The sequence below is a fragment of the Myiozetetes cayanensis genome, unplaced genomic scaffold, assembly GCF_022539395.1.
Source record: "Myiozetetes cayanensis isolate MyiCay16 unplaced genomic scaffold, myiCay2020 scf6-25, whole genome shotgun sequence".
In the NCBI taxonomy this organism is placed as follows: Eukaryota; Metazoa; Chordata; class Aves; order Passeriformes; family Tyrannidae; genus Myiozetetes; species Myiozetetes cayanensis.
In genome coordinates, this window is record NW_026087853.1 from 32,771,566 (window position 1) to 32,784,955 (window position 13,390).

Below are 13,390 nucleotides of genomic sequence, written 5' to 3' on the forward strand. Positions count from 1 at the left end.
TTTGTAGAAATAAAAGAAAGAATTTCTTTAAAGTTCAAGAATTTCTTTAAAGATCAGGGAGGGTTTTTCTTTCCCACTAAGGTTTTCTGGAAATGAACTGTACAAGGTGGCCTAGCAAATTTCCTACCATAAGAAGCCGTATGGTAAGTAAACAGTGACTAACAGGGTAGTTCAATATTTACACAACCTTTTCGTTTCTAAGTAAATGGTAGATTATTAGAAAGGGTGAAATCTCTTCATATAACCTTGTAATGTTTTCCACTGAACTGCTTACTCCTCTCCCAGAAACAGGGAGTGACAATCAATCAGAAGAACACACCAACACTCACAAGGAAATTGCCCGCACGCAGCACACTGAGCAACCCAGTGTAGGTGGGAGAGAGCAGTGCATGGAGTCAAGGACAAAGCAAAGCAACCTGCAGAGAGCAGCTCTTCTCACTGTTGGCTGCCCGCAGAAGACATGTTGCTGCTTGCTTGCTTGCTTGCTTTTCTTTGGTCTTTACCAGACAATGGAGCTGCCTACCGCTGATAACACTTGTTTATGTGAGAAGGTGAACACACCGCTTCAGAAGCTGCAGTTCTTGTGTGCACTGAAATTTCCTGTGAACAAAAGGTTAAGATCACAGCCTGCCTTCCCCCTCCTGCTTGTCAGAAACTAGAAATAACAAGCATACAGGCAGCTTGGGAGGCTGTCTTTGGGAAAACCACAGCAATCCTTTATGTCCAGAGCCTGTACAGGAGCATGCAGGGAGGTTGGATTAGGTGACCTCCAGTGGCCTCTTCCAACCTTACCATTCTGTGATTCTGTAACACCAAATCTGGGAGCTTTTATTCTGCTTCTGAAAACAAAACCAAAGAACCAGAGAGTGAAACACAAGACATTTGAGAAAACACTGGGAAGTGATGACAATGTCAAAGGAGAGTAGAGATGCTCATTCACCAGAAGTGATAGATGAGAAAATTTTCCAATGTAAAAAACTTTTCAAAAACAAAGCAAAAAAGTTTTGACTCAGCAACCTCAAGATTTTGGCTAAAACCCAGCATTTACAATATGATGTTACCAAGGAGAATACTCCCATAGTGATCTTCATTGCAGTGGTGTAAAATACAATCAGTACAGAATTATTTTTTCAATAAGGTAACAATGTATCAGAGCTTGCTCTTATTGCCACTTTTTTACTTGTATTTGCAAACACCCCTTTGCCTTCCAGCCATCTTACATGCTTCTTAAACACTACATCATTTGCTTATTCCAAGTTCTCACTTGGCAAAGCAGACCCAGAGTGGGCAGACAGCCAATGGCACACAGTAGTGGTAGGACAATGTTTTTCACTCTCCCTCCCATACCTTTCTCTCTCAGCATCCCTTCTGAAGTGCTCCTCTACTGTCATCATGTTTTAACTGGGCATCTTCCTACTTTCCCCAGCCACCAGGGAGCTGTGCATATGAAATATTTATTCTGAGGCCAGTGCTCTACAGCAGAGTACAGCTAGAGTTGTATTGAAAGCAAAAATCTCCAGTTCCTTAAAATAAACTAACTCTTCCTCAGTACAGGGCTTGAAAGCCCTTGAAAATTACTGGGGTTAAAAGAAGCATCTCTTTCTGTTGTCAGCACTGCAAAGCACATGCACATAGTTTTTATGTCCTTTATAGGTGGTTTGTTTTCCCTTCACACACTGACTCCTCTCACCTTGTTGCTAGGGAAGCAAATACAATTCCACCAATTCCAACATGCCAGAACTGAGATGACTCACCAGATACTCCATTGAAAACAGCACTCGGGCAAGAAAGGACTCTGTCCACCCAAACAGTACTCCCGTTCATGGCAGCCAGAGCTACGCTCTTGCCCAGGTTCTGATTGCCACACTTGGAGACCAAGTTCTCTGAAGCTCCCCATTACATGCACAACTCTGTCGAATACATCTACCCATCTTCAATTTTAAATATTAACAGCAGAGTGGTGAAAAACCAATCCTGATCTCCAATCTCAACCTGTTTTAAGCTCTGGGCTAAGAAAACTGCTTAAAAAGCAGTTTTTAGACTTTACCAAGTGTTGCTGTTAACACGAATCAGTTACGTTATCCATAGTTCTGCTATTTTCTGTTTGGCCTACTGCTTCTCAAAAGTAAGAACACAGAGGAAGGGGAGGGCACAGTAAAGATACATTCCAACACTCAGAGCCATATTTTAATAATAATAATAATGCATCTCTATATGTTAAGATCACAGAAAGACATGTTTCAATGCCTGATCTTTAACAGCCCTTGGTTAGAATGAGGCCTACAGCATAATACCTGTCCCTTGCCAAACAATCACATATCAATATAGTGATGATACTGTGCTATTCAGTTATTTTCTTTAAAAAAACCCACAAAATTGAATGTCACCATGGGAACAGTCTAAAGTTTATTTTGGAAAGAGGCTCATCTCCTATAGCTTTTCTGTTGGCATAAATAATGTCACTGAACTGTATCAGAAGTGCTTTATGAAGTATCATCTTTAAAGATACCAGCCAGTTCTGAAAATATCCTCCCTAATGGTTGCATTTCTTTAGTTTCTGAAGCAGAATAAAGGGCCCAGAAAGGCTTCTTCCCTGTTTTCCTCAACAAGAAAACACCCCCAAGCTACCACCAGTGTGATCTAATTCCACCCTTCTTCAGCCTGCAATCTGTAGTAAGTGTCAATATGGAAAACTTCCTTCTTAGATTAAACCTTAAAGCAGTCATCCTGGTTGGCTGGCTGAACAAATGACACGTGTTCACACAAGAATAATTCAGTCAACCATCTTAATAAGGATTTACTTTAAACAGAACCTTGTATGGGTACACTAGACTCAGTCTCATTAAGGAGCAAGTTGGATTTTTACACAGCATGAACCACTGGCAATCTAAAACAGACCCACTTGAATGGAATGGAGAATCAAACACAATGTTTCAGACCCAAGCTCTATGTGCCTTTAATACTTTCATTTTCCTTTTCTTTCTGAGAGAGTGCACACTACGACAGACATTTGCATTTATCATGTTTTTAACTTCTTTTCTAAGGATGAGCTCTCTGAATCTGCGTCTTCCAACTCCGCTCTGTGCCTTTTCAGTCCTCCAAGAGATTGAGTGCTCTCACTGCCTGCAGGATGCAAGTCAGCAGTATCCTCTCTTGTGCTCACATTGTAGCTGTTGGAGTCCATTTCAGACAGGCAGCAGTCTTTGTGCAAGGTCACACCCACCTGTACAAGGTTGCTGTTATCAGTATTTGAGTGCACCTGTAGTCCTTGCGTCACAGTCTCCTGCTCTCCAAAACTCTGTCCGTTGTTGAAGCGTGAAGGGTGAAGATGCAAGTGGCCGTTATTGTAGTTAACACAGGAGGGGTCAAGGCTCCTCTCCTCACTGTCATCAGTCTGGTTTCTGGAGCAGTGACCTGACACGCTACAGATCGTGACAGCGGAGAAGGGAGGGACCAGTGAGTGATGGCTTGATGCTGGTTGACAGTTCTGACTATTTTTCTGTTCCACAAGTCCTGCAGGTTCTTCGGTACAACTATTTAGCCCTTTGCAGTTAGCTTTTCCATTGAGCTTTTTAGTCTCAAAAGAATGCTCTGTACCTCCACTGCTAGTGTCTTCAGACGTGTTTTCTTGACCCTCCATTCGTCGCTGATTGTCACATTCATGAGCTTGACCATTACTAGAATTTTCTATCACGCCACATTCTTTTGAAGTTTCTCTGTTGTGGCTTTCAGCAGAAAGAGCTGAGGAACCTTGAGGAATTACTGAACTTAAGTTCCTAGAATCTTCCTTAGTTAGCGAGCGTGATGCACTGTGCCTTCCACTGGTTCCCGGTTTCCCTTCATCGTTCTCTCCATCTCCTCTGGAGGATTCACCATCTTTACTAGCTGAATATGATATGTAAGAATAATGAAGCCATTTGTAAGCTTTGTAAATCTTTCTCTCCACTGATTCACTGTCTGAACAAGGAGACGTCCTTTCTTTGAGAACTTCTTTGTTGGCCGAACTCCTTTCTGGTGAAGAAGCTGGGGAAGAAGAAAGATCATCTACTTTGATCTGGGGGTAATCATATATGTCCTCACCTACGTAGGGAGTTACATTCTCCGTGTTAGTGCTAGTCCTTTCCTCCTTTTGCACCTTCTGGCGCCGCCTCAGGGCATTGCGTTGCCTCATAGATGTGCGTCTTTCGTTCAGTTCCTCTTCATCTTCTGTACTGCTGCTGCTGCTGGAACTGCTGGATTCATTCTCTGGACTCGGGGACGGTGGCCGTGGGAAAAGGTCTGTATCTAGTTCTGCCTCACAGGTATTGTCATCAGAGTCAGACTCATTGGAAAGGGCCAGGAGACGTTTATCCTGATACTTTCTCAGTGCAGACAGCCTCTGCTGACGGGAAGCTACGTCTTCTCTGGCTGAGGGGGATGCAGTCGATCTCAAGGCCCTTAAGTTATAGGCAGTTTCATCAGACTCTTCAGCCACATGCGGTGGGGAGTGATGCAAAGAGGTGGAGGACTCTGACTCGCTGTAAGCGGAGCGTTCACTTACTCCTGCATGGAGCTGTAGGATTGTGCTCTCACTGAGGTCGCTGTCTGAATCAGAACTCCAGCCCTCGATCTCCCGGCGCACAAGAGAGTCAAAAAAGGCCATCATCCGTGGGTCTTCCTGGACTGACTGGTTGGCATAATCGTGGGACAAACCACTACCGCTGTTCAACACAAGACTGATGTACTCTTCGTGAGTGTAGAGGCAACGTGAATCATCCTCAATTCTACCATCCAGGTCCCCTGTGCAGTCAGGCTGCTTGTAGGGACTCCAGATCTGGAATGGAAAATAGAACATATATCTTTGAATGCATAACTCTTATAAGCTTTTGAAATGAAACAATACTCGAATACCCAGAACAACTGCAAGTTGCAGATTGTCTTTACTAATTTTTACCCCTCAGACCCATACTTACAAGTATTGCAGAGATGTGGGATTTTTGCTTCTCCTTTACAAATGCGTTTTTCCTGCGTTTACTTCACCCATCCAGAATCTAAAAGCTCTCAGACTGCAAATTATCCATCATTTCAGTAATTCATTGTGTAATAATTTCTCCCAAATTGCAGGGCTGTATTTTTATGTAATGGGGGATGCTTATTCACCAACAGTAAGAATAGTTTGTTGCCTACAATACAATCTTAGCACTAATGAAGGCACTTGTTTCCCAGGAAACTAGAGTTGCTTGTGTGGTGTAGAGTAATATTTCATCCAGCTGCATAGTCAGTCACACCTGATCAGCAGGCAAGGAGCTGAATGTACGAGGATGAAAAGCAGAGCTGCACTACTCCCTTTAGGGAACAGTTATGAAGAAAAGAAAGCATCCAACATCCTCTGAAGACTCAGTAGCAGTTTCAATAGGGAGAGGTGAAGAGGAGTTTTCCTGAAAGCTACTTTTGAAGAGTAATGATTTCACCAATAGCAACAGTCTTGACTGTGCTGTCCATCTAGCCTTCTCTCAGTTTTCCTAGTGTGGAGAAGGAAAAAAATAAAGGCTCACAAGAAGATCCAGCAATATCCCTAAGAAAATGGTAATCCGTAGCAAAACTAGGAGTTAGTTGGATCTCCTCACCTTTCTGTTTTGCTCACAGATTTGGGGGCAATGTGATTATGGCATTCCATGGACAACCACTATCTCTTCAGTCTGGATCAATGGTTAATTGGATGAACAATGCCTTACCATAAGCAGAGCCATTATGTAGCTTAATGTTCTGCTTATAAAATATCTGATTTCAGTCATGCTTTAGTTTTACCATGCTAACAAACTCAGAGAAAAAAAAAAATCTATGCCAGCTGTCTATACCAGGTTGGCCTTTTGGGATAAACTTTGGCAAAAACATCTAACTCTTTTCCCAACAGAAATTAATCAAGTTTTGTTCCAAGCAGACAAAGCTGTTAACAAAAAGAATGTTTTGCTTGTGTAAATGGGATAATCAGCACTCATCTTACAGATGCCTAGTTAACACATGCGACACAACCTTATACTACTATGACAAGCAGCATAAAAAAGCCCACAAGTAATTATGTATTCACTGAGATTTTCAACAGTGTGCAGTAAAACCTTGCACCTTTAATAACGGAAGCAAAATGAAATAAATTATCTTGCAACTACTTGTCCAGCACAGCCCAATTTAAGATGTACAAGTAAACTTCATTCCAGAATTCTCCCAAACCTGAAAGCCTTTACTTTGCATCCTTTGTAAATGATGTTTAACAGAGCTTCCACATATGATCTGGCTAGATAGATAAGAGAGACACTATTCCAAAACTAAAGTGGGCTGCAGATATACCTTTTTCTGCAGACAATCATCAAGCTGCCTTTCAGAGCAAGGGTAAAGGAATCTTATATTGCATCAGTCTGTTCCTAGGTAGATGCCTCAATATCAAAGTGCATTTGCTATTGGTACTTAATTGCTATTTTTATTATTTGCAATACTTAAGCAAATTGTCTTCCAGTACAGTTCATTAATATGACATTTGAAACCCGAATGAAGACAGTTCCTGATGCTTGGTTAAGCACGGCACTTATGAGACATAAAGCTCAAGGGACAAAGTATCAGGTCTGGATGAAGATAACAAAACCCAGTCTAAGTCTACTATGTACAGAATTCCATAAACAATACTTAAACATTTCTTTGAACTATTCAAAAGTACAGAAAGAATCTCTCTTCATCCTTTATTTCCCAGGCTCCACTTTCTAAAGTCAATGTAGGAAAGAGCCTTCTGTCAGTGGATTCAAGAGAGAGATTGCTGATTTGTGGACACACCAAGGTTTTGAATAGAAAAACAGAACTCTACTGCTCAAAGGACTACCCTTGAGTTGCTGCCTTACTGATGATTTATTTAGCACATGTTCAGTACCTTCTCTCACAACCTGTCAGATCTCTTCCCCCTTTGCCTCACTACTGAGCATATCAGTAAGCAGATCAGATCTTTTTGTGTTTAACAGCATATACCTTCTTGTAAATGCTTCATCCTGTGTGCTTGGACAGACAGGCTGGCATGCCACTTCCTAAAATAGCAGCATTAGATTGATCACTAAGTTTTGTAAAACCTTTTTTAAGCAAGAGAATTAGATTCTCTATGAACCAATATAAATGAAGAGCAGGAGTCTGCTCTGAAGTCCCTCTGGGAAAGGTCTGTTTTGTAATGAAGTTCATCTAAAAAGGTACATTAAGTGTGCCCAGAGATATTCTGTATCTTAGCACTATCACATCTTTCTGCTCACTCTGCAAGCATCAGAGAAAACAGAGCAGTGTTAAATATTGAAAAGATATTACAAAAAGTCCATAGTGAGGTTTTTCCCTTCCAAGATAGATTTGTTCACAGAGAAGGATAAATAAGGAGTAAATAATAAAGAGAAGAGAATTCAGGATGAATACCTGTGTGTACAAGATCAGCTGTCTCTGGAGAGACAAGCCCTACAATTTAGATATTTTGCTCTGAGGGAGTGCAAAGGCCCGCCAGAGTCCCAAAAGGAAACCAGACTAAGAATCTATCCTTGGCAGAACTGGGAGGTCTTTAAACTGACATCAACTGATCCAGTGCTCTTTGTGCATCTGAAATGGGCTTCATTGTAAATGGAACGCCTTTGTCTTCTTCTCATCCTCTGACTGATGCCATGTTGAGGAAGAATGTGAACAAACTGGTGAAAATAAGCTGGCATATCATCCCACCGAAGCAACAATCTATCAAGAAGTTCTTTCTCTGTCAGAAGATTAAGGAGCTGAATATTGATTGACTGAGGACCTGAGTACGGATATAAAAATAGGAACAATAACAGAAAAGGGGAATACAAAACTGGTTCTCTACTTCAGCAGAGATGCTTCAGACAGTATCTTTGAATTTTTTGTATTCCATCGTTGCAAACCTCCAAATTTTAAAACAAAAAAGTAGTTATGCCTGTAGCGTGAGAACAATTAAAACCAGATATATTAGATTATCTGATTCAGCAGAGGCAGCTAGTCACAATGATATCAATCTGTCGCCATAGCAACATGTTCAAATAGACTTTGTTATCTCTGAGATACTGATGGGACCTACAACATCTAAGCTCAGTTACACAGTATTGCATTTCCAATACAGAACAGAATTTCTTTTTTAAAACAATTATGCACTTCATCCATTTTATCTTTCCTGGAACTGTCTTCTAACTGCAGAATTCTCTGTGTCCTTCCTCTAAGCCCCATCCTGCAATTCAATCTGTTTTTCTGCCAGCACATCCCAACGTCTTGCACAGTTAATTGAGGGGAAAGTGGTATTTTTCTATTATATATTGCTTTCACCCATCGTGGTGAATGCTTGCTGCAAATCTTAATTTTAGTTCACAGCTGTGCTTTTTCATACAATTTTACTGAGGTTCAAGTTTCTGAAATGGAGGGCAATGAGCAATTCATCTGCATTGATATGTCCAGAACACACTGTCTGGATCAAAGCTCTAGTGTCCTTTATTAATGAGCTTGTTGAGTCTTATTTTTGGTCCTAGCAGAAATCACCAAGTTACTGAATTGTATTCTTGTGGGTGCTTTAAAACAAAACAAAACTAAAGCAAAAAAAGCACAACCACAATAGTCAAAACCATTCTTGTGAATACTACTCTTTTGTACAGGGTTAGACCTGAGATGAATTTGTATCTCATTTGCAATCAGAATTAAAATAGCAAGTGTGTTGGCAGAAGCACATGGAATTAGTGAATGGCTTGTCTGTATTATGCCTTCATGCTGGTGCTATTAGTTTCTCCCTTCTTGAATTACTAAATTTAGGCCAGTTAGTCTAAAAATTAAGGGTTCAGACAAATAAGTACTTGCATCCACATTTTTAATTAATCCCAAAGTTTCTATAATTGAGGGAATAGAATATCAAACCAACCACAGTGAAGTTATCTTTTGTGATTTAATTTCACAAAGGGTTTTAGAAGACACTTAAAGGATAGTAAAAAGAAGGACATTTCTAAAGAAACTGATTAAAGCAAACAAAAAAACCCCAAACAAAAATGAACAAAATAAGAAAACATAAAAACCCTAACTACTATTTTTATTTATGGCTCTTCTTCTTGTCATCTCAACTTCTCTAAGCAAGCACATCAAGCATTTGTATGGGGGAAAGAAAGACAGCCATGCTAGTGAAGGACTCGTGTTCCCAGCTGGTTTTAATGCAGTAAGTAGCCCCTCAAAACTCCTGGTTATGTTTTTCCTGTTTTGTGCTTCTGCTAGTGGCAGTTACTAGTCTCCAGCCTACCTATAGAAGTAGCTGGAATAAAGAAGAAATCACCATTGTATGGTCACCCACAAACCACTGTTCACTACAGCAGTACCTTTAAAGACTGAACTCATGCAGATCAGACAAGAGATGAGCATTAAAACAACCTGATCCCCAAACAAGGCACATTGCAAGCTGAGACAAAAGCACATACAACAAAAGGGTAAAAAGTTCTGGCTCACTAATAAACTTAATACGTTAAACACCTTTCCCTTAATTTGTTTCTCGTTTGCAATGTTTGGGGAATTCAGTTCCTTCAAAGCAGCTACACGAGTTCCATTGCACATACTGAGACACAACAGGCGTTCTCTTCTAAGGAAGCATTGAAGCAGAGGTGTCTTTGAAAGAGTTACACAACCTGTGACTGGAGCCTTAATCGAACTAACCTTTTAATCACTAGGCAAAAAAATGCCTTGCCAAAACCCTAGCAGAAGTACACAAAAGGAACACAGGGGATGTTTATAACAATGCTAATCCAACAGTCTAAGCACACTCATGCAGGAAGGATTCATAGGGTGAAGGGTCAGCAGATCTAAAATCCAAAAGGGAAAATTCAGGCTGCATGAATCAAGGTCCCACAACAAAAAAAATGCCTCTGGCAAAACTGTTGTTAAACAGTGGCAGTTTGACTGCTTGGAAACTGAAAAATCAGTGAGCTGCTAAGACTGTTCAATGCACTTTTGTTCAAAGCCCGTATTTAACAGATTTGTGATCAAACCTGTTAGGCAGACACAGATGAAGAACAAAGTAGAAAAGCAAACCAAAGTACCAGTGGAAGACAGAAGAGAAGGAAAGCTGAACTACTGTCAGAACCCAAATGTTGATACCAGCTGTAATGGCAAGTGGTGCAGCTGGGCACTGGGCCACAGTCCCAGGATTTTGGGCCAGTTCTGCTCCATAAGTTGCAGATCACTAAAACATTCTGTTGCAGGACAAGTTCACTCAGTCAACTTGTAGCTGACTAAAGCATTTACTAATAATCTAACAATGTTATTTACAGCCACATGCAGGTAAAATTTTCATGAAGTTATTCAACAAATAGAAGCAAGTTCTTATTATCCTACTTCAAAATTAAATGGGTATGGCTTCTTCCATCCTGTTGATAGACGTAAATTATAGCAAAATATCTACGGCAGCAGAAGGCAAATTACATTAGTATAGCATAATCCTCTGCCTCCCCACCTTCAAATAACAAAAAGGTTTCTGCTTTGTTTACACAATATTGACTCTCTTTCTTTAAGGAAAGAAGTTTCAAAAACCTAACAAAGTTTCTTATCTCTTTCAGTTGCACAGAAAAAGGTAAAAAAAAGTCTAAAAATACTACTCTGGAAGCAGAGGAACAGAAGAGGTATATTGAACCAATTCATTGAACAAATATGTACAACAATTATAGAAGGGCTCCTGAGGGATTATTTGGGCCAAATTCAGATGGGTTAGGCTAGGCTAAGGTTCAACAATACTCTTTGGAGATATTTTAATAAAATTTTAGACTAGAGTATCAGAAATTGTAGGAGATCACGTTACACCTGTGATCAGACTCTCCCAAGAAGGACTGTTTTCATGATACTTAGGTATGTATGGAATTAAACTGGAGAAAAACTCCTTTTTCAAGGTACAAGGCCAGAAAATTCTGATCTTATCTCCTATCTCTGGAACCTTTAAAATTGAAATGAAGTTTAAAGGTGAAATGCCCAATTAAAAATTTGCATTGGTTTAGCCATCAAATGAGACATTTTACAAATGAATAAGATAAGAAGACAGGATGGGTGTGGAAAAGAATGGCATTGAAAGAAACCAAAGCATTTCTTCCTGAAACATTGAAAGAACACACTTTTTGATAACTAATCTTACCTTTATAATCTTCTCAACACCAGAAGAACAGATCATGTAAGTGTGAGGATTAAACCGGACTTGGTTTACAATTGACCGATGACCTTTCAATACCATAAAAGCACCATTGACGACCCTGCCAATGCCACCTAGGGGAAAACAAACACACATGGACATGAATTATTAAATCTTCATATTACTTTCATTCATAATCATGTAAGATCATATTATATTTTGACAATGTGCTTCAGCTTTATTTTTCTATATTTTAAGGCCTGTGTTGGCTGCAGAATTCCAGTTTTATAAGCAATGCCCCTGTGAAAAGCTGCAGGTTGGCTGAAAAGCATTCTTCTTGCAAATTAGGACTTGGAGGCTCACTTTGATTCATCTAAACAAACAATGACGGTTTTTGACCTAATATGACAACTATGTGGATAAGAACAACATACATAATGAACTCACCACTGAAACTGTAGTGCCAGAGGAATGGCACTACTCACAGTTTGTAAATTTCAACAAGAAACAAATAAAGAAGTTGACTTTTAATAGCTATACTATTTTTCAAATTTATTTTTTAAGTCAGCAATGTATTATTGTCACAGTTGACTCTAGTCTGATGGGTAGGAGGGATCTGAAATAACACATCTGAACAGCGGGTTATATCATTCTTTGTCACAAGGCAGTGAATTAGCCGAAGTGGAATGCTTTTGTGCTAGTGGTAAAACTCAAAACAGAAGGCAATTAACTTTTCTGCTTGGTCATTGACTCTTACTAGGTCTATACACCAAAGCAGGAAACTGTCACACAGTAATTTTTTTATTAAAATTAATTAAAACTACAAATTTGTTAGAAAGAACACCTATGTATCTGAATAAACAAGTGTCCATCAACATGCTACGATTAACACCTTCAGTGAAAGAAAACAAAACTTTCAGAAGATGGGAAATAAAAACTGACAACTGGAGGAAAACCACTCTGTCATTTACAACTTAAGCAGTTCTCTTATTTGGGTACATTTGTATTTTCTGTGAAGGTTCAGATACATTCTGCCTTCAGCCACTGGAGAAAGATTTCAGCAGTGTAAGTAAATTTGACCAAGAAGTAACAGATTGGAGAGCAAGTTTATTAAATCACAAATTGGACTCTTTTGATTTTCTTTTCCACTTTATGAGATTTCTCATGTCCTTTCATCCTGCTCATCCTGCTAGACACTTATGGCTGATGGCAAGTTGCCCTACTCCCACAGCATTCCTTCCAGCCAGATCAGAGTTGTCAATCCAACTGTATCTGTCAAGCCAAAGTAGATGGTTACATTAAGATCAGTTCTCAACACATTTAACTTGACCTGGCTGACAAATGTTCCAGGAAAGAGACCTCGGGAATGAGGAGATAGTTTGCTTAGAAATGTTTCCAAGTCTGTAAGTAATGCCTAAAGTTTTAACTATCCATGGATTCTGGCTGCCTGAATTCTAAACCAAGAAATATGCCCTACAAGTCACTTACAAAGGAGTCAGAAGTTAAAGAGACAAAGAAAGAATTATAATGGCGATTAAATACAAATTTAAGGCATCAGTATCTTGGGCTGCATTTCTCAGTCATTCATTGGCCTTCCATGGTACTGTCAGCAGTGTGAATTAATCCATGGTTATTTTCCCAGTAGAACAGTGAAAAGACTTATTTAATGCCAGAAGACACTTTTTGAATGCTTATCAATACACTAAGAGCAACTGGATGAAAAGTGCTCAGCATGCCATGTCTAGAACACAGGCTCCCTAGGCTGTAGTCAAATTCAGACAGTGTCTGAAACCCAGAAAGCCAACTGTATCCTGGGCTGCATCAAATGCAGTGTGACCAGCAGGTTGAGGGAGGTGATTCTCCTCTGCCCTTGTGAGACCTCACCTGCAGCACAGTGTCTGGTTCTGGTCCTCCCCTCACAAGAAAATACGTGAAGGTGCTGAAGTGGGTCCAGAGCGGGGTAACAAAAATGATCAGAGAGAAGGAACACCTCTCCTACAAGAAAGGCTGAGAGAGTTGGGGTTGTTCAGCCTGGAGAAAATAAGGCTGCAGGGAGAACTCATGGCACCTTTTCAATAAAGGGGACTTTCAGGAAAGACAGACTTTTTTACCAAGGCCTATAGAGAAAGGAGAAGGGGCAGCAACAGTTTTAAGCTGAGAGAGTGTAGGCTTTTTTTTTTTTTTTTAAATGAGGGTTGTAAGGCACTAGAACAGGTTGCTCAGAGAGATTGTGTTCAAAATCAGGTTGGATGA

The 13,390-nt window shown here is 40.0% G+C and overlaps 1 protein-coding gene across 1 annotated transcript in view; it reads right to left on the reverse strand.

Moving 5' to 3' along the window:
• Positions 1–2,393: 2,393 nt before the first annotated feature.
• The window catches only part of DCAF5 (DDB1 and CUL4 associated factor 5), a 71,485-nt gene continuing 60,488 nt past the window's right edge, over positions 2,394–13,390 (reverse strand). Inside the window, exons 8-9 of the mRNA XM_050335148.1 lie at positions 11,144–11,271; positions 2,394–4,813 (exon numbers count right to left, since the gene is read on the reverse strand). Coding sequence (XP_050191105.1) covers positions 3,020–4,813; positions 11,144–11,271 — 1,922 coding nt within the window. The 3' untranslated portion in view covers positions 2,394–3,019. The remainder of the gene's footprint in view (positions 4,814–11,143; positions 11,272–13,390) is intronic.